We start from the raw sequence: 22,116 nt of genomic DNA, 5'->3' as shown, positions 1-22,116 counted from the left end.
TGAGTCAAGGGACTTGTGACCAGAAGCTCTGACCTACGGAACGGAACGGAACCCTATGAACAGCGCTGAGAGAGGACCGGCCGAAAAAGAAGAACCAACGACTTGAATTAACAATCCGTTTAGCTATTGTAGTCTTTATTGAATTGAAACAAGTGACTTACCAAATGATAATAAATCCTTACTTTATAAAGCTGTTTCAGTCATATTGGAGTCTTGAGTCTCCCACACCATTTCCACTACACTGCCATACCTACAACAGTGTCAGAAGTAGTCGTAGGGATTCTGAAGAATATGCGTGGGGTTGGAGACCAGCAGGATCCCCCCAAAAAGAGAAGGAAGAAAATATCTGTAGAGCCGGGGAAAAGCATAAGTGCAGAGGACTTACAGGAACCAACCAGCAATGCCATCGATGACATAATCAGTCATGGGTCACAGAGTGATGATGGCAGCATTGATGACGCAGAGACAGAATCAAGCGAAGTAGAAGAAAGCGAGGATCAGATAAGTGATAGCATCGAGTCTGAAGAGGAAGTCCTGCCAGATGACATAGTACCATCCATTGGCAACTATTATGTTGTAAAATTCCAAGTGAAAACTTCTGTCAAATTTTATGTGGCCAAATTAGTGATAGTCGATGAAGATGAATGCACTATGAAGTTCATGAAGTCATCGAAGAAAGTTGACAATAAATTTGTTTGGCCATCCGTACCTGATGAGGGTAATGTTACTGTAAACCAGTTGGTTAGACTGCTGAGTCCCCCAAAAGAGGAAAGAAGGGGTGGACTTACATTCAATGCGAAGGAACTGCAAAACTTTAAAATGCAGTAGGAGGGGAGGGTGGGGACACATACCCCAATGTGATATGACCTCTATACAAAGGGTTATTTTGCACCGTCCATTCCGTCGATTTGTTCTTCACTATTGGAACCGTATTACTATAATTTCACATGTTTCTTGTGATTGTATTGCCTTGGTAAATCGCAATACAAGTAATATAATTGTTAACGGAAGTTTTATGATAAAATGGTGTCATATTCCTCATTATGCCGATTTTCAAATTTTTCACAATCCAAAATTGATATCCAGTACCGGTATTATTTTTTTTAAAGTTTTCTGAAATGTTGTTTTTGATTCATTTTATTTTTAAAAACAGTTATAGCGTTCAATGACACCCCAACAGAGGGGTTCCTTTGACTATGTATAGCAAATTCACACAGATTCAAAGTAGCCCCATTCGCGGGGTTACTGTGAACACCTAATTTCTTTAAAATATATATATATTTATATGCACAGCTAAGCAGTTTTGATGCATGCTATCATTAGCTTCATTCAGTCCCCCTATTTGAGTAATGAAAGGAGTGAGATATATTTATTACATTAGCCAGGGTTCTATGGGAAAGGAAAAAAATATTCAAAGTAGCCCCAGTTTACGGTTCTCTTAAATTGCATTCTTCCCTCTAGGGTTTCTAGACAGTTGTTCACCACCATCTCTGATCTCCCCCAATTCAAAACAAGTCTTTTCTACCCTTGTTAATCCCCTACTCCTATCCCAGCCCAAGCTCTCTTCCTTCCACATTTCTAGTTTTCCCCTCCTGAGTGTTTCCTTCTGTATCCATCTTGTGGAGGAAGATATGGAGGAGGAGGTATACAACAAGTTGGAAGGGGATGGTGGGAAGATGATTTATAAGCTAGCTCGTGACAGGAATGAGGCTCATGATTGGTGGAGAAGAGGTTGGATGTGCAAGGTGAAATGGCATTGGGATTTTGGATATGGAGAAGGTCTAAGACACCATCCCTTGTGAGATGGTGATGGAGACACTGAGATGGATGGGAGTGCCGGAGGCAGAAGTTAGGTTGGTGGAAGGGATGTACAAATTAACGAAGGGAAGAGCTTTGCTTAGTCCTGGGATGTCGGAGGAGGTCAATGTGAACATCAGTTTTAGACAGAGAAGCTCTCTCTCAGTCCACTCATCTATCTATAATTCCAGTAATCTCTGTCTGTACGTTTGTACGTTTGTACGTCTGTACGTCTGTTTGTCTGTGACCGCTGTTTCTCGACAACCACGGGTCCGATATACTTTTAACTTGCCAGGTATATTGCTGGGGACCAGAGGATGTGCCTTTTCAAGGTTTCATATTAATCGGACAATTACTTACCGAGCTATGTCCAAAAAACGATTCAACCAATCAGAGAGCAGCGAACTATCGCGTGTGCCGAACGTGGCGGACACACTCTGCCTCGGATGGCACATTTGAGAGCGTATTCATTTATTTCACGTTTGCAAACTATGTTGGCGTTAAACTATGTTTTAAAACTAATAAAAACGAATTTGCGATTCATTCGCTTTCCTGCGCGTTTGTGCACGCGATGGCGATTTCTTTACCAAACTCCGGAAGCCGTTCGCTTTGGACCAAACCATTTCATGTAAATAGAGGGGGGGGATTGTCACTGTACTCACAAGCCGTTCGCTTTGGACCAAACCATTTCATGTAAATAGAGGGGGGGGGGGATATAATTTTAGATATAGATATAGTACGGGCAATGCCCTAGTGTTTATAATGGTGATGGAGCTGGTAAGCAGGAAAGTAAATATGAGCGGTATTCTGGGGAGGATGTTGTATGCAGACGATCTGACATATTTCTGCCCCAGATGTATAAGTGCACATGTGCAGAAACACCTAGTAAAAGTAAATTGGGGTGGCTTGGACATATTTCATACATACCAGATAAGGATTGTAGCATGAAACAACTTAAGAAAACTTTTAAAGAAGCAAGACGTACTTGTAAATGTACCTGCGAGAAAGTGGTTTGCCTCTGCACAACGAAACAGTTGGAGAACTTCCTGATTAACTCGTGCAAAAGTTGATATGTTGCAATCCGTATTGCAAAAACTCTTGATGATGTGGACCCCTTGAAAGGCCGAAGGTTCGTAAATGGTGCGCAGCAATGGCAGGTTAAAAGTGCGCTGTGAGCCAAACGAAGTCGGTGTAAACACAGACACAGCACATGCGTAAAAGGCCTCATTTGGCATTCATACATCATTTCAGAAGTCACATATTGTAAAGCAGACATGCAGGTGGGCTTATAGGATTTATCTGGGTGGCCGTTCTGATTCCATGCTTTCACGTGGTACAGTGCTTGTAACTTCGACGTTTCATGATTTATTCTTCATTGTCGCTAATGATTTGCCAACAAAAAAAATAAACTAGTACGGGAGATGTGAAACTTCAATGCTGCACGATTTTGTAGCTTTGGAGCGACACATTTGTACCATATGAAAGTACTTTGCAATGGAACTACCCGAGCTGAGTGGGAAATAGTGCCATGTTTGAATTAGCCTAGTTTGAGCTAGCTGTCTAATGTGGGTTTGATTCCTGACCTAACTGTAAACTGTCACCCTATTCCATCACAGGCATGGCCTTACTTCAATGAAAATGGCATCATCGGGAGGGGTGCTTGCATTTGCTAGTGGGTATTAAAGATCTCACAGAACTTTGTGAAAATGTGGGCCAATGAGGCAGAGTGTGTCTCCCTGGGAAATCGTCAGCAGGATTGAAGCCATGAAGAAGCTGGGAGTCAAGCATGGTAGGGGTATCAAGGACAGTCCCCAAGAGCTCTCTGAGCATCATACTCCTGAGCTCTCCAATCCCATCCCGGGCAAACGACTAAGCTGGCCGCCATTTTCCTGCTGGCGCAAGGTATTTATTTATCTTCCCCCCCTGAATTCTGTTATATTTCCCACCATTTTTCAAACCTCTGTTTGTGTAGAGTTGTAGCTAGAACTGGGGATAGATTTTCTGATTCAATAAGAATCTGATTTTTCTGATTTTTATGTTTTGCTATGCATTATGTTTTGCACTCTGTCAAAGCGTCTTTGGGCTTCCTGAAAAGCGCTATATAAAATAAATGCATTATTATTATTATTATTATTATTATTATAAGTACATGTTATACAAGTCTGATCATGGAGACCCATCAGAGTTGTAACTGTCATTTGTGTGTGCTTGTATTTAATATGCATAAAACAGTGCATTCTGATTTGTCATAAATTAATCATTCAATTATTGAATCGCCGAAAGTTCCATGACGTTGCCATCTTGTTCCATCATCCGTAGTGTCAGCATAGAAATGCAGTTGGATTTTAGTGGCAAAGACCATATTCCCTCAAATGGCTTTCACATTCAGCCAATCAGGCCAGTCAGTTTATCTTGGGGCAAATGCGTTCAACATGACCATTGTCCACCAAGACCCAGCATTGTCCACTAACGTTACCATATTATAAAATAATATTTTCTGTACAACTGTCAAATAGTCGAAGAAAAATTATAACAAGGCAAAAAGAAGCATCAAAATAAAGAGTATATTTATAAACAGAAACAGGACATGTGGAAAGAGGGATTAATTGCAGCAACTTCAGCAAGAGTTTGCAACACAGATTTTCCCAGAGAGGAAGAGAGTTTGCAATGTGGATTTTTTTTCAGATAGATGTAGATTGGTCAGGTGAGCACAGTGAAGCCAAGAAGGAAATAATCCAAACTAAAAGCTTAGAGGCTGGTCAGCATCGGATGAGTAAGCCAGTATGATCCCAAGCCTCGGAAAGCCTCCATTTGTTGTATACGTTTCACACACCAAAATACCTTAGCAAAGCAGTAATGAAATTAAACGAATACTTGCAGCAATTGTATCACATCAATGGCTCATTTGACGTTTTTTAAATGAGTAGCATGTCTCCACAGCTGAGACAGTGGTTTTCTCTTAATCTCTCAGTGCTGTGTTGTTGAGAGCCAGTAATTTGGCACTGAACTGTGCAAGGTAGGTTCTGTGTTTGCTTCGTGTTTGGGCTTGGCATTCATGTGGTCAGGTGGCTCAGAAGATGCACTTAAAAAAAACAGCATATAGAAAACTTTTTAACAATCATAATTTATCCCAAAGCTATCTCCACAACTTCTATTCGCATAGCATACACAACCCAAACTCTCGCATGCGTACGTAATATGGAGATGGCATTTACGCTTCACCTTGCTTCCCAGATTGCTCATGCCACTTCGCACTCAAAATTTGTTTGGATAGAAAGCAATGGCAAGTGTATTTGCTTTTTTTTGTAAACGCATGTGCAGATTAATAAAAGTACTACCATTTTAGATTTTAAAAACGTTAGAAAATAAATAGTATTAAAATATCTGATTATGAAATATATAAACTGCAACATTAAATAATATTTCTTTAAATCAACAAAGACAATGACAGCAATAACAGAATCAAAAACATCATAGGAGTCGCTTCTTTAGGCGACACTTAGGCAAATATGCTTTGGATAATGTTATACAAAATATACAAATCCTTGAAAAATCGCCATCTCAAAATAACTAAATTGAGATGGAAACTTTTTCCCAGTAGTTACGTGTTCACAGTTTCATCCAGCATTTCCTAGCATCATCTCTTTGAAGAATCTTCACTTGCCTTGGTGAAATGGCAGTGCGAGTGGTTCAGGGTTCTCTATATTCAGTGAAATCTTTTCTTTATATATAACTCAGTTCTTTTTTGACATCTGGGCATTTATATTCAGTAAATTATCAGAACAAAAACATGAAGGTTATGGAAAGATCCCATGAATGAAAGATAGAAGTAAAATCGGACAGGAAAAGGAAAGAGAGTATAGAGGAGAACCCAGCCTCGATGGTAGAAAGAGCGAAACAAAGAAACAAAAGATAGTAGAAATTATATACAAAAAGGATGAGGAGGTAGAAAATCATAACTGTGACTTGAAAGAGCATTAGTACAAGAAAAAGTGGAGAACTTAGGGGAAAGAGAAATAAGATAATGAGATACAAGTTCACAAAAAGTGTTTGCAGTTGGAGTGTTCCAAATTAAAAAACGACCAACTAGAATGAATCGCTATCCAACAGTTAACGCTCAGGTCGGACATTTCGACCACCAAGTGGTCTTTATTCAATCCCGGTGATCGAAAGGTCGGATCTGAGCCTTGTTTGCTGCCCAGCAATTTGGTGGTGTCTGCAGTTTTGAATAAGATAGACGAGTTAATGAAGAATGCGTTACATGTGCTAAGAAGTTGGAAAAAAAGGAGCACAAGAAAAATTAATGAATGGAGGCAGCACAAGTGAACAAGATGTCACCGGCAGGTGTGTAGCTCAACCCGCTTGTGGCACTGCCTACACTTGACATAGCAGCACCAATGAAACTTGCAGGAACATCTCTCCACGAGTTCAGCCTCGGCGGTGTGAAATCCCCGACCACAGCAGAGCAGCTCACAACCACCCAGCGCCTTGGACGTTCGGTTGCAGTGGCGGCCAGTTGTCCCTGGTACCCCGGCCTTCATGTCTCGTATGCAGAAGTCTGGACTCGGAGATAGGTACACGAGGTCCTCATCTGTGTGTGGCTTGAATTGTGGATTCTTGGGCACCAACTGCTTGCGTGTTCCAATCCTCTGCATCTCTACCTATCAAAATAAATGGTTGCAGCCAAAGCTAAGGAAATTTTAACATTTGCCTTTCCTTCCTCCCTTGTGTCAACTTAATTAAATAGAATCGCCTTACCTCTGTGGCTCCGTCAAACTTCTCCTTGATGACATTCCCAACCTTGCGGAAAGGAGGCATGGCTCTCCAGCAGGTCTTCACCTCACATGAACCGGACACGCCATGGCATTTGCATTCAATGCGCATGTGTGCAAGAATTGCCTGACAAAAAAAAACAACATTTATTTTTATTATCTTAGTTTATTATTATTGCCGATGTTCCAATAAATGAGGACAAGTGCATTAACATTGCATTTTAGGGGTTCGTATCAGTATTAGACAATAGCTTAATCTTCACTATCCTTTCTTCAATAACTTTAATTTAAGAAGTTATCTTAAAGCTTTTTCATATGATAGGAAATTACACATCTTAATTTAAAACATTTATACTTCTAGAGTAAAGTAATGTCAACATACTATGGAGAATTGACTGTAAAGCCCAGCAATAATGATTACATTTCAAATATGAATGTTGACCTCAACTTTTTTCCCTTTTTTTTGATGTACCATACCCTACAAAGCATTGGTACTGCCAAAGAGGTTTATTGGCAACGGTAAAATTGGGTAGTTTGTCCATGCTCTATCCTTTTGAACATTGAGCATTAAGCAAGTAAGCAGCACGTACCATTTTAAAGTCTTTGATATGACTCGGCCTGGCATTTGAACCAACGCCCTCCCAGACTCAGAACCAATACGCCATTGAGTCTGATTACTTTTTGTTATACATCATCACAAAAAGAAAGCCAGATCACTGAAAGTTTTCAGAGTGGTGTTGACAACGTCTGGCAATACAAGTGTGAAGTGACCTAACAGCTGTGAAAAGTATTTTGGGTATTTTTAAGATGGTGGAAAATCATGTGTTATCATCATCGTGTACCACGCTCGATACAAAGCGTCGGTTCTCTCGAAGCAGTTTTCTTGGCTTGGGTTACAATCCCGGATGGCTCGCTACTCCGACACAGGAAGTCTGGGTAGGAATTTGGAATTTGGCCGGAGTGTCGGCGATAGCTCGCCAACTATTCGCGAAGGACACCATGGGATCTTTAACGTCAACCAATTAATGTTAGTAGTTGGGATGCCCAGTTTAACATCCACCCGAGGGATGGCACACATATTGGTGAATAATTCTGCCTGTGAAACACCAGGGTGACTGTTTATAGCTGGGGCAAGATTCATGCTCAAGCTGGACGGTTCAGAGGTGAGTGTGCGTACCTCTCAGCCATCTTGCTAGCCACACCATTCCTTCATTCAAATCAAATGGCCTCATCTCAGACTCTGCTCGAGATGATACCGAATGTCTCATCTCAGTGTTTATCATCACACTCTGTCTGTCTGTGTACCCAATCCATCCCGCTCCATCCACACCTTGCACTCTCATACATACCGAATTATTGACTTATTCACAGCCGAGAAGGTAGAAACAGTTATGACCAGCCTCGACTCTTCATTGGTGATGGGCCCAGATGACATCAGTGCCCATGTTCTTAATTTTTGCTCCACTGCTGCAGATGTCAAGTTTTTCCTCTTTTTCAAACACCTTGATCTCTGAACATCAGTTTGGATTCCATCCTGGTAATTCAACTATGGACATGCAGCTGCATCACTGATAGCAATGTGTGGAGGCCAAACATCTTCCTCCACTCACACAAGATCCCTCTCCTCTCCTGTGCTAGTACCTTGGGACCAGTGTTCAACATTGACATAAGCAACCTCTCTAATGCTCTGGCAAAACTTCCTTTTCTCTTCCTTTTTGCCGATGACTCCACATTGTGTTATAGAACACCCCATCACACTGACAGGCTGACAGCAGCTGCATCAATCTCTGATGTTCTGGAATTGATTCGGTGCAGATTTGTTAAATGGAACATGTCCTTCAATCCTGGAAAAGCTCAGTATCTCTCTGTCACTCTAGAAGGGCCATCAAATGAACCTACTGGTCTATTTTCATGGCAAGGCACTGTAAGACATTAAGTCTATTGAACTTCTAGGCCTCACCATCAGTTATGACTTATCCTGGGTTGACCCCATGGCACAGCCGACCTCCAAAGCCAGCAACAGACGAGGGATTCTCTGGTGCTCCAGGTTTCTTTGAAAAATCAAAAATACTCACAGCCACTAATACTTTTGTTTATAGCTCAACTGAGTGCTGCTCTATTCTTTGATATCTCTCCTGCATTCTGTGGAATTTGAGCTCTCAACATCATTGGCATCTCCCACGATGAGGCCGGAACACAAGGTCTGTTGCTTTCACATTGTAGGCAGATCAGTGGCCTTTGATTCTAACAGCCTGTCTCCAATGCAGTGTCCTTGGCTCTCAGCCTCCCAACCCTCCAGAACAACTCCTAGATGCATGTGTACTTCCAGTAACTCCCTCCTAGTTAAACTTCCTATATCCAGGCAAACTGCCCATCTCAACTCTTTTGTTCCCCACTTCTCCCATCTGTAGACCAACCTTCACGATGCTGCTCTATGCCACTTTTTCCTCCAGAGGTTAAAACAGCAGTTCACCGCCACCTCATGTTTACCCCAAACTTTACCCACAATCCTTTTACCCCATTTGACCTTGCTTAGCCGAACCATCTTCTTGTAGGTCACTGTGTTTCCTCCCTTCTCTCTGCTCTTTCCTTGGTCATCCATCACCTTGCTTAGTGTGTCAAACTGTTCCTCCACTGATCTACTATCAGTTCATACCCCACCTCCGCCCATCACCTTACTCTTCCATGATTCTCAATCTTGGAAACAAATAAAAAATACTTTGACATTGATCTCACTATTTTTTGCGTTTTCTTTCTTGTATACAAGAGAGGCTTGTGTAAGAGCTAACATTAATCACGAAAAAAACAAAAACGGACACATAAAACATATAATAAAGGAAGCGGGAGACAAGATGGGGAGAGAGAGGGAAGCACACAAGTACGACAGTAGAGAACAGGGATATCGGGAGATCTGTGGGTGGGAGAGGGCTTGGGGGGAGGAGGCATGGGAAATGGGAGGTGGTAGGGGTGGGAGAGGTATAAAACACATGGACACTGCTAGGACTTCCAGGAAAGAAGTCGGTATTTCAACAAAGTGGCTCTGGGGTGAATAACGGGGGTAGAAAAGATCAAGGTTTTGGATGGGGGAAGATAAGAGATGGTGGTGAACAGCTGTTTTAAAAACCTGGAGGGAGGAGTGGGATTGAAGAGAGTGAGGGAGTTTGTTCCAGAGGCAGGAGAAAAGAGGAATGAAAAAGTGAAGGTGAGCAAAGAGTCTTGATTTTGGCAGTTTCACCAGAAGAGAGTTGCTGGCAGTTATTGTGCGAGCTCTGGGAATATTTGGGGGACAGAGCACAGACAGAGCTGGGGTGCTAGGCCGGAGAGGAGTCGGTAGAAGACAGAAAGACCACCAAACTGCCTGCAGTGAGTGAGTGAAAGGCCCTCGGAGTTAGCTTCATCGCGAGAGATTCCAATGATTCTGAAAGCTTTGGTTTCAACAGTGTGAAGCCGAGATATGTGTGAGGCAGGAGCACCAGCCTAGAGGGGAGAGCAGTATTCCATTGAGCTGTGGATGAAAGCCTTGTATGTGGCGAGGAGCTGAGGTGTGCTAATGAAGGACTTCGCACGACGGAGGATACCCAGTCGGCGACTGGCTTTGGAAGCCAGCTTGGAAATGTGGTTTTCCCAGGAAAGATCTTGGCAGATGGTGAGACCCAAAAGCTTGAGTGACAGAATTTCTTGGAGAGGATTGTTGAGAAAATAGATGGGAGGGTTGTCCAGACGGTCTTTTTGGAGAGACATAGTGAAAGTGTGAGATTTGTCAGGATTGAAAGACATGTTCCACTTGTTTGACCAGTCTGTGACTTTGTCCAGGTCTTCAGAGAGTGAGCAGGCTGCAGACTGCCGATCTGAAGGAAGAGGAATGGAGCAGCAGAGAGTGGAGTCATCAGCAAAGAGATAGAGAGGATTTTCCAGAGAGTCAGAGAGATCATTGATAAAGACCAGAAAAAGCACAGGGCCCAGAACACTGCCTTGGGGAACTCCAGCCTGAAGAGGAAGGGGAGATGAGAGAAACCCATTCAGGGCCAAACGTTGACTATGACCAGAGAGGAAGTCCACAAGCCATGCGTGGAGATTTCCATGGATACCATAGGAGGAGAATTTGGTGAGAAGAGCGGGGTGCCAGACCGTATCAAAGGCACGTGATATGTCAAGGGGGACAGCTCTGATTTCCTGTTTGGCATTGTGGACCTCCATCCATTGTTGAGACAGCAGAAGCAGCATGTCCAGAGTAGAATGACCTGGTCTGAATCCAAATTGATGATCTGACATCAAGCCATTGGAGAAGCGGAAGGATTTGATGTCAGAAGCGATGATTCTTTCTCTATATCTTTCTCAGGTTAGTCAATATCATTGCATAAAATATCGATAACGAACAATTACTATTATATGTTGAAAATTAACAGATCATGTCAACATTTAGCAGTGTGCACATATACTGTACATACATGCACATGTGTACACACTAGCAGCCAGAAGCAAACATGGATATAATTCATTCGTTTTGTAGGGTTTGGGCTAGGGATAGGGTTAGGAGTAATCAATGAGGGCAGTGGAACAAGACCTTACCCACTCCACCACCAAATTGCTCAAATTGAACTGGAGATTTAGAAAATTGAACAAATTGAACACTAATGTATTATGCACAGTACATGCAAGATCGTCAACATTAGTGATGTGAGCAAGATAGTCAACTCTCTCGTTGCATTAGTGATGAAGAAGCCAAGCTGCGCCTTCGCAAGTCTCGTCAACAAGATCTACAGTTGTCCTAAACCCAGAGCTCACGTGCGCAGTGTGGAAGAAGGTTTTATGCAAGAATTGGGCTTACGAGCAAGTTTTCCATGCCTGCACGGGATTCTAAATGGGGTAGGGATGGGGGAAGCAAAATGCAAATGGCATCTTCTGTCATCGAACTGGCAAGCTGGAAGCATCATTTCACATGTATTGCCAAATCTGATTCAATTTAAATGCTCTAATGGTGGCGAGGTGCTCCATTTGAGACTATTTTTTTAATGGAAATTGTCTCAAACAAGGCATAAAGCCACTCTGTGTAAAGGACTGAGGGAAGGTTAGAAAAAGATAAGGATAAAGCAAAACAAAATAAAAATAAATAAATAAAGAAAAAATCCCAAGAAAACATCCACGACACAGGACGTAGCAGAAGTCAGGTAAAATGTGATTAAAACTCAATACTATATGTTGTCTGATATGTGTAGCCTTTTGATGCCGAGGGTCCATAATAAAAAATTGTATTGGTGTCAATGCCAGTGACCAATTGCAAATTAATAGGAGGATTAGCTACTTGAGGACAGATCAAAAACCTTTACATGTAAATTAGCACTGTCATCCTCACATGTGATGGACGAACACAAATAGGGAGAACACATGCACACTGATTTAAGACTAGCAAGCTGGTGTGAAGAAGCTTTAGAGAAAGTGATGTCTCTTTTGGAAAATGCAGTCCTGATTTAGTTCATGAATATGTTTACAGGCTTTATACACACTAGGCCTGCATAAGACCTCATGAACCAAACCTAAATTGCCATGAATAAACAACTCGTGGCGAAACTCTGCACCATCCACATTGGATTAAGCTCATCACGGGTCTTGTTTTAATCCCACATTGCTGCCTTGACTTGTTTGTTAGCTGGTTCTCAATAAACACATGTTTTCAGTATCACTGGGTGAGATCATTTATCCTGGTGGTCAATTGCACTGAACAACAAAGCCAAAAGCTTAAGGCACAATGCAAGCACAAACATGCACAACACAGTTTATTAGATGTTATATATTCACTTATTTGTTACCTTTACTGTGTGAATATTTTGGATCGAAGGTAAGTTTTACATGATATGATCTTGATTTAAAACACAAAAGTTTTGTGAATCCAAGTGCACAACACCAGAATATGTTGTTGTCCAATAATACCATAGATGTTGTTGCATCATGACCTGAAAAAGTAAACGGTTTTGCAAAATGCAAGTTGCACATTTTTGAACATGAGGTCATTTGCCATAAATGTAGTTTATAAACTCTCTGGTCTTGCACCCTCTGCCCTTTCCGTGTTTTGTCCGCCCCAAGTCTCTGCAGGGGGCACGTGGTCATTCATCATCGCCTTCTGATGAAACTCCCAAAATCCAGGATCATTGCTCACCTCCACTCATTCGTTCCTCTTTTTCCCCACCCGTGAAATCAACTTCCACGTTCTCTTCAATCTCAATCTTTCCTTCAAGTCTTCAACACAGCTGTTCACCACCATGTCAGATCATCCCATATCCAAAACCATCATATTTTTTGCCTCTGTTAACCCCTCCTACTCCCCAAGCCCACCTCCTCCCAAATTTCCAGTTGTTCCTTCCTGAGAATTTGCTTTTGTATTCATCTTGTCCACCACATGCATCCTGCCCTACCCCTCATTCCTCCCCACATACATTGTTTGTCCGCCTCCCTCTCTGTTGGCATTCAACCCCACTGTTTGGTGTTTCCCTCCTCTCTCTCTACTGTTGTTCTTGTTCTGTTGCATCCTGATCTGTTCAGTGGTACTAGCTCTTCCACGAGCCTTGCCCTTGCATACAAAAGAAGGATGTCTAAAAGCTACATTCTATCCATTAACAAATATCCAATAGACACAGTCTGTATATTATTAATGTGATGGACACAATATGTCTGTTAGTTAGTAAATTCGCTCCAGCTTCAAGATAAGTCACAGCTTTGCTGAGCTTTTGGCACATGAAGTCAAATGGTTTTATCTCCAATAAGTGTCCACATTTCCTTCCGGCCCTGCCTCACTGATGGATCTGATTTAGCATGGTTTGGCAGAGACTACATATCAACGTTAATCGGAGCTCAGCCAGCTGAGGATATTTGCTGTTTGCAGTGCTTGGGTGTGGAGAATGAATGAACAAGAACCATCATGCAGATGCCATTTTTTCCCCTCCGATGAGTGATCTATTCATATAACCCAGGGTGTTTGCTGTTTAAACAATACATTTTTGCAGTTTCAAGGCCAATGTGGTTCTCCAGAAGAAAAAAAACACCTTGTAAAGAAAATGCTTCTGGTTTTTCCCTGTTTGAAAAAGGTATGTTGGCAGGACATTCTCAATCAAAGGTCTTTGTTGTTGATTGTAATTAAAATATAGCTCGAATGATGAAAACAAACGTCAAATCGATAAACCGTCATGTAATATCAAACTCAACCCTACTTTTGACACCACTCCAAAATGTAAAAAAAGCAAGCAAAATGTTATTTTACCATTTGTTCAAACAAGTTTTTCTTTTTTTTAAACAGATCACTGAAGGTGAAGGCTCATGGAGAAGCTTGTACATGAATCACATGCAGAGCAACGATGTTAGGAAACACCAGTGTACGTTTACATGAATTACAAGACCACGATTTGACAATGGACACGCATTTACATATATAAAATCTAGGCCATGGAAGTATCACAGACCCTTTATGGATTTTTTTAAGTGGTGTATTGAAGCAGTGCATTATTTAATGCTGCTATACTTACATTTTTCTGTAGAACGAATTTCTTATTACTTGAGATTATCTTGTGCATGAAGCAAAAACATGCCCACTGTTTATAATTCAAAACACCTCATTGCCCTAGAAAATGTGAGGAGACTGACTGTACTGTTAAGGTGGGGACTTGTAATACCCGTTTCCACCTGAAGGTGGCGCTACACGATACACATTTACATAAAGAATTGGTGGCTCCCCTCTCCTCTCCATTCCCCTCCCCAAGACCACCGGCAAAGATAAAAACACCCCTATACATTAATTGGGGTCATGCTGATCCTATGTAGCAAGTCTGGATGATGCAATCAACCCAGAACTGTAGGCAGAGTAGCATGACAAACACACACCGGTCCATGAATTAGAGTAAGGATACCGTGAAACCACAACATTTTGCGGATTCACAATTTGTGCTCTGTGGTGTTATCAGCACACCGTTTTTGATGAAACTGGCTGCTCCCACCCCCGGTTGAAATTTACAATCAATTGATCTGCAGGTGCCCACCTGTTTGCCTTGCACTGCGAATTAATGCACGGATATCACGATCCTGGAGCATGCGCTTCTGCTCACTGTTGCCCTTTGCTGATGATACCTTTTCCTCAGAGTTCCATGCCAACATCACCTTAGACACCGTTGCTCTTGAAACATCAGCAAGAGTTGAGCTGTCTTTGTCTTTGAAACTCCTGCCAAATGTGCCCCAACAATCACCCCTCTTTCAAAGTCACTGAGGTCTCCTCTTGCAGTCATGCTAGCCATAAAAATTGTCAACCAGGCCTATGCAGCATGTTTATACATGACCCTAGCATTCAAGGATGTTATTTGCTAAATTAACACATCGGCCACACCTGTATGGAAGCCGTTGCTTTCAATATACTTGGTGTCCCTCATTTACCCAGGTGTTTCCATTTTTTTGTCCACTATCTGAATATTTTTATATACAGAGTCAAGGCGCATGGAAGAGTGAGAACACTGAACAGATCAGGATGCACCAGAACAAAAGGAACAGTAGAGAGAGGGAGGGACACCAACAGCAGGGTTTTAGGAAAAAATAAAGACAGACATGGATAAATAATGGGTGTGTGGTGGGATGACTGGTAGGAGAGGATGCATGGGATGGACAAGATGGATATAGAAGTAAACTTTCAAGAAGGTAAAACTGGAAATGTGGAAGGGGGTGGGCTTGGGGGTAGGGAGGGGAGTAAACGGGGGTAGAATAGATCACGGTTTTCAAGGGGGGGGGGGAGCGATATGAGATGTTGATAAACAGCTGTCATGAAGACTAGGAGGGAAGAATGAGATTGAAGAGAATGTTGAAGTTGGTTTCACAGGTGGGAAAAGAGGAAACAAATGCAGAAACCTGGGGGGGTGGACATAGAAAAAGCAGAAGGTGCAAGACCAGAAAGGGGGCGGTAGATGACAGAGACCACCATCCTGTCTGTGATAGGAAAGTGATAGAATTATAGACTTAGCTTCATCGTGGGAGATTTCAATAATCTTAAAGGCTTTGGTTTCCATGGCATCAAGGTGTGAGGCAGTGGTGCCAGCCCAGTGGGGGAGGGCAGTGCTCCATCAAGCTGCAGTTGAAGTCCTTTTAGCTGGATAGGAGTTCAGGTGTGTCAAGCAACGACTTTGTACAATGCAGGGTGCCCCTGCGTGGTTTGAAATGAAATGTGAAACATTGAAATGTGGTTTGCCCAAGAAAGATCATGGCTCATGGTGAGACCAGGAGTTTGAGTGACTGAACTTCCTCAAGAGGTTTGTTCAGAAAGTAAATAGGAGGTTTGCCATATGGCCCTTATGAGTAGGCGAGAGATGATGAGAGTGTGAGATTTGTCTGGACTGATAGACATATTCCAAGTGTTTCACCAGCTTGTGATTTTGTCAAGGACTGATGAGGGAAGAGGTTGCTGTGTAACTATCTGAGGATGAGGAATGTCATGGTTGAGAGTGGAGTCATCAGCAAATAGATAAAGAGGATTTTCTAGAGAGTCAGACAGATCATTGATGAAAATCAGGAATAGGACTGGGCCCAGAACCCTGCCTAGGGAGACTCTAGGCTTAACAGGGAGAGGAAAAGAAAGGATTATGTTGAGAACCACACATTGGCTATGAGAGTAGAGCAAGTCAGTAAGCCATATGTGAAGTTGGTACTGGATGCCCTAGCCAGAGAGCTTGGAGAGTAAGGCAGGATGCTAAACTGTATCAAAAGCACGACATATGTCCAGAGACTATTCGGATCTCATGTTTGACATTGAGGGACTCCATCCATTGTTGGGTGAGTAAATCAGCATGTCCAAGGGGGAGTGAACTGGTCTGAAACCAAATTGGTGATCTGAGATGAGGTTGTTGGAGAAAAGGAAGGATTTCATATCAACTGTGATGATGGATTCCATGACTTTGCTGATGATTGGAAGTAAGCTGATATTGAGGGGATCCGTTTTTGCACCTTTTTATGGAGTGCAGTGATGTTGGTGGATTTCCAAGCAGATGGAAGATGAACTAGCACAAATGACAGGGTGAAAAGGGCAGAGAGAGGATGTGTAAGGACAGCAGAGTAGGTTTTTAGGATACGTGAGCTGATGCTGTCCGGTCAGGTAGCAGAGTCTGGTGTTTCGCAGGAAGGGTGATTCATCAATGTGGGTGCCGTCCCTCAGATGGGCGTTAACCTGGTCATCCCATCAGGTGGCATTATTTGATGGACATTAAAGACCCCACAGTATTCTTCACAAAAAGTGGGTGGGCTGTCATGAGCACCTGAACAATTTCCAAATTCCATCTAACCTACAGGGGGCACTGGATGAGCGGCACAGCCGTGCTCCCTAGCAAATTGAGGGCAAATTGCAGGCATGTATTTCATATGAAAGAAGAAGGAATGTCTTTGGATGCGGGAGGATGTCTTAGATCTTATCTTATCTTAGTCTGCAGCGGTTTTTGAGGCCAGCTTTGCTTCATAGTCAGCCCAAGAAAGTTCATGGCTGATGGTGGCATACAAAGACACCTAGACCTGAGATAATTTGGCACGGCAGGCCCATGCTATATCATCAACACCTATTCACGTAATCTATCAATTTACTTATCTTTTATGTTCTCATCCCATTCTTACCATTTTATCTGATGTAAAAATCTAGATGTCTTTCTCGTAGACTCTCGTTTTACTGAATACTCCATTAACTGAATTGTGAAAATCTGAAAGGGACTTAACCTAACCCCCCATTTATAGGCCTAATCTGATGACGTATCATAATAACAAGTAATGAATTGTTTCATTATTTTGGGTTATCGGGGGTTTGTGTATTCAAAAGTAATTGTTCCTTTTCTATTCACCATTATTTACTTGGGTATTGTAGTTTTCAAAACAATTAATGCTTTTTATCCATAGCCTTTTGGTAGACAATTGCCTCAGCCACATACTCGGCCATAACTTTATGTTCCTTTGCCTTCCCTCCCCCTTCTCTATTATCTTCAACCAGTCTCTCTCCCCTTGCATTCTCCCCATCCTTCCCATCTCTAGGAAATACTCCTCCGCCCCATTTATCTTCCAAGGGGTATAGTAAGGATTGGCAAATGTTACCTTATCAGTCACAGTTGAAGGCCACTCTGTGGTCAAAACATTGGACCTCTGAACCTTTGTTCTCAAATAAAATCTCGATTTGGTCATGCTCGTGGGTTCGCCATTTGGCAGTCTCTGCATTATTTTACTGTCACGTATCCCTACTACCTGCAGTTATTCTCTTATTTAAATAAAGGAACTTTTTCTTCTTGTCGTTTTTTGACCCACTATTTGAAACAAACAATGCAATCAACCTAACAAAGAAGTCAAGCTAATATTATTATTAACTCCACCACCGAAGATGGATGGAGGTTGTGTTTTCACCCGTCTATCTATTTGTCTGTTTGTCCGTCTGTCTATCTATCTGTGAGCAGGATATCCCAAAAAGTTTTGGACGGATTTGCATGAAATTTGGTGGACAGGTTGGGTGTGTGACAAGGAAGAATTGATTAGATTTTGGCGAAGATCCAGATCCTATAATTTTTGAGTGATTCTTCACCATTGAGAGATGGGGCCAAAAATCAATATATAGCACAATATCTCATAAGATTGTAGAGTTAAATGACAAAACTAAGTGGATGAGTTGATTTGGTAACAAGAACAAGCCGATTCAATTTTGGTTCAGGTCTGAATCCAGATCCGGCCTATCAGTCGGATACAAAAACGTATACTGTTCAGCCTGGCTGGGATATGTGCTCTACTGAGTGCAGTTCTAGTTTTTACATGTTTTCCAGGAGTGAAATATTGTGTTAAGTGGTATTTTAATCACTAAATTTTTGCTGTTATTAAATTTTACCAAGAGTGCTTCATTCAAAATGCGAGATACAGGGTCTCAATTCTGAGTACATCTTCATGCTATTCTACAATGAATGTCTGCGTTTGAGTTCCAAGTGAAAAATCAAAACCCAGGAAAATATGAACTTGGGCCAAATTTAAGTTTGGGTTCTGGATTAGAGTTCCACTTCATTGTAAAATACATTATCTGGCACTCCAGGTTTCCAGAAAAGATTTGATAGCACAAGCATTGTAAGAAAATTAATGTTAACGTCATTTGGTTGCACCCCAACAAGGAATTATACTCAGATGAAATTCCAAGTCAGTGCATGAAAGAAATAAGATTGTATGTTTTGTAATAAATAATATTCTCATTTGAGGGAATCTGCTTTTTCTTTGAAATATCACCACCATTGTTAAAGTCTCAACTGACAGCTGCAGTGGCTGTTGAACAGGAAAATGCCATATAATGGCAAATAAACAAATTCAACTCTATCCTACACTACACAGAGAGTTTATAATTCATTTGGGGCACTTGCCCAAATGACTGATGTGAAAATAAAGGGTAGTGCATTTGCGACGGAGTCGTCTCGTCCATATGTAATTCTTAACCAAATATGAATCCACGGTGATGTTGGTGCTTCAAAGCTTTATTTTGCATGGGATATTAAGCTGATTTTTATCTGTTAACAATCTGTTTTTGCTGTTTTGGATCTCAGAATGTCGTTTGAAAAGAGAAGGTCATCATGTGAAGGATAGCATTTCCACATTTGAAATTCATGCCCCCAATCTCCACTGGGAAGAGAAATGGGAAACTACCCAGTTGCATTCATTGTCAAGAAAGCTGTTACAGTAATACCTAATCTCCTTCAAGACAAAGTAAACTAGAGAGGTCATAGAACACATTACCCCATGCAGTGTTCAGGTACAGTGCCTTCAGAAAGTATTCAAACCCCTTGACTTTTTCATATTTTGTTGTGTTACAGCCTGAATTTAAAATGGATTAAATTGAGATTTTTTGTCACTGTTCTACACATAATACCCCATAATGTGCAAGTGGAATTTGTCTTTCAAAATGCTTACAAAATAATTAAAAGTGAAATACAGAAATATCTAATTTATATAAATATTCATCCCCCAGAGCCAATTCTTCGTAGAAGCGCTTTTGGCAGCGATTACGGCTTCGAGTCTTCTTGGGTATGTCTGTATCAGCTTTGTACATCTGGATTTTAGAGTTTCTCCCATTCCTCCTTTCAGATTTGCTCAAGCTCTGTCAAGTTGGATGGGGAATGTCGGTGAAGAACAATCTTCAAGTCTTTCGATAGATTCTCAATGGGATTCAAGTCTAGGCTTTGGCTAGGCCACCCAAGGACTTTCACGTTCTTGTTCTGAAACCATTCCAGTGTTATGCCTGTGGTCATTGTATTGTTGGAACGTAAATCTTCACCACAGTCTGAGGTCTTTTGCACTCTGAAGTAAGTTCACCTCAAGGATTTGCCTGTATTTGGTTGCATTCATTGTTCCCTCTATCCTTACAAGTCTCCCAGTCCCTGCTGCTGAAAAGCAACCCCACAGCATGATGCTGCCACCACCATGCTTCACAATAGGGATGGTGTTAGATGGGTGATGAGCTGTGCTTGGTTTCCGCCAGATGTAGCACTTTGCATTCAGGCCAACAAGTTCAATTTTCATCTCATCAGACCACAGAATACACTACTCACAATAAGTTAGGGATATTGGCAGGTTCTTCGGTGTGGTTGATTTTGTGTATTAATTATGTTGAAAAAAGTTGTTGGTCCTAATTCTATGGTTATTAATGTGTGAAAAAACACAGCATTCTTGATTTCAATACCCTAACCCTAACCCCTATAAAAAATATAAAAAACTCACTGCCACAATATCCCTAACTTATTGTGAGTAGTGTATTTTGCCTCGCGCTCTCTGAGTTTTTCACATGCCTTTTTGAAAACTGAAGGCATGCTGTCATGGGATCCCAATATAGGATTTAGGTTAATTGATTGCCGTCGCGTTCCTTGTTATCGGGTCCGTGAATAAATCTTTATTTTTGTACATTTTAATTCGGTGTCGAGTACATTAATTTCCCTGCAGCTGCCGTCGGTTCGCTGAAGATACGCGCTTTTACCGCAGTTTCCACTTCCCTTCTTCCTCCCGCGTTTATTATAGCACAAGCCGTGTTTGGTCATCGCCTCCATTAAAGCCGTTCTGGTCTTCCGCGGTCCCTGGTATTAACCGGAAGGGTCTGCGCGACAATATTTTCAAAAAGTGATGCTTCCTTCTGGAACACACTGAATGATGAATGAATGAATGATCGTTTTAAGGCCATTTTCCCCACTAGAGCGGGGGTTGGCCTTGCGGGCCCCATGACAATCATGGTTCCCTGTTTGAGGCAATGTTTTTATGGCCGGATGCCCTTCCTGACGCCAACCCTTGGTAATGCTCTTTCGATGCGCAGGGATACGGTGTACCTATCCTGAATCCGGGTACACACCGTGATCATTTCATGATCATTCTGGAACATTCTGAACCGTGATCATTCTGGAACACACTGCACAGTTGAAAAAAATTGGGATATACTGTAACCCTATTTGGCCCCAATGAACCATACTGTTATGTTGTGAAATAAAATGCAGCAAAAATACAATTTACCACAAAGTGATATGTTTTCTGGGACTGTGTACACATGAAAATTATTTTGGGACATACTGTAATATTTGACCTTGCTGGACAACACTGTGGAGTTTTTGTGATGTAAATGCTCTCTTTCTGCTCTCATCTCTGCTCTCTTCACCCCACTGTATATTTCACCTTTCGACTGGGTACTGCGGCTGTGGGCTGGTCTGTGCAGCTCGCGACTTTATGTTGTGGGCTGAATACCTGTTCATGGCGGAACTAGTTCGATCCCCTTTATGTATCCTTTTAAAAGACCTCGCCTGCCTTCACACCTCCTCCCCCCTCCACCCTTCTCCCGCCGTACTCACCCTCAATTATGCGTGAGTGATTGTCTACTTGTGGTCCCTTAGGTTTATTTTCTTTAATCAAATGCTTTCATTTTACCATATTGTGAAGTGCATTTATATATTTTTACCCTCGCCAGAGGAGAGGGTATTGCATTTGAGTCTGTTCGTCTGTCTGTCTGTTTGTTTCTTGCCGGAAAAGATTCCGGCAAGTATGTTGTTCGGTTGGTTTGTCTGTCTGTTTGTTTGTCTGTCTGTCTGTCTGTCTGTGCGCAGCACTACGTCTACAACGTTGCACGTAGAATCGCCAAACTTTACACACATATTTGTCTTGCCCTGGAATAGAGTGTGCCCAATTGATGACGTCATCGGTCACGTGGTTCGGCCGCCATATTTGTCCAAAATGGCCGATAAAAAAAGTATATTCCGGCAAGTCCTCGGTCTCTGACCGATTTTTCATTTGTTTGTCTGTCTGTTTGTTTGTCCGCACAGAATAAATATGATTTTCTCTGTAATCGTTAGTCCGATTGACAGGAAATTTTCACTATAGGTGTGGCTCCTCCTGTTTAATTTTTTTAAAGATAATTATGACGCCATAGGTCACGTGGTATGGGCGCCATCTTGGAAAAACCGAAAATCTTTGCACCTCTATATCTCCGAAAGCGCTGAATAGAAAAAATAGAGACATGGCTCATTGTAAAGAACTCTCCATGGGGAATAACTTATGC

At 41.9% G+C, this 22,116-nt stretch overlaps 1 protein-coding gene and 1 long non-coding RNA gene across 2 annotated transcripts in view; one reads left to right on the top strand and one right to left on the bottom strand.

The window, feature by feature from the left end:
- Positions 1–3,679: 3,679 nt before the first annotated feature.
- Positions 3,680–13,908, top strand: LOC137430113 (uncharacterized). Its single transcript, XR_010985000.1, has 3 exons — positions 3,680–3,699; positions 13,568–13,648; positions 13,858–13,908. It is a non-coding gene; the product is annotated as an uncharacterized LOC137430113 (long non-coding RNA).
- The window catches only part of WNT4 (Wnt family member 4), a 41,870-nt gene continuing 24,095 nt past the window's right edge, over positions 4,342–22,116 (bottom strand). Inside the window, exons 5-6 of the mRNA XM_068120678.2 lie at positions 6,556–6,696; positions 4,342–6,458 (exon numbers count right to left, since the gene is read on the bottom strand). Of these exons, the coding sequence (XP_067976779.1) occupies positions 6,132–6,458; positions 6,556–6,696 (468 nt within the window). The 3' untranslated portion in view covers positions 4,342–6,131. The remainder of the gene's footprint in view (positions 6,459–6,555; positions 6,697–22,116) is intronic.

The sequence above is a fragment of the Myxine glutinosa genome, chromosome 6 (genome assembly GCF_964187855.1).
Source record: "Myxine glutinosa chromosome 6, kmMyxGlut1.1, whole genome shotgun sequence".
NCBI lineage: Eukaryota > Metazoa > Chordata > Myxini > Myxiniformes > Myxinidae > Myxine > Myxine glutinosa.
Note: the sequence above shows the minus strand (reverse complement) of the source record. Positions and strands in the feature narration are given on the sequence as shown.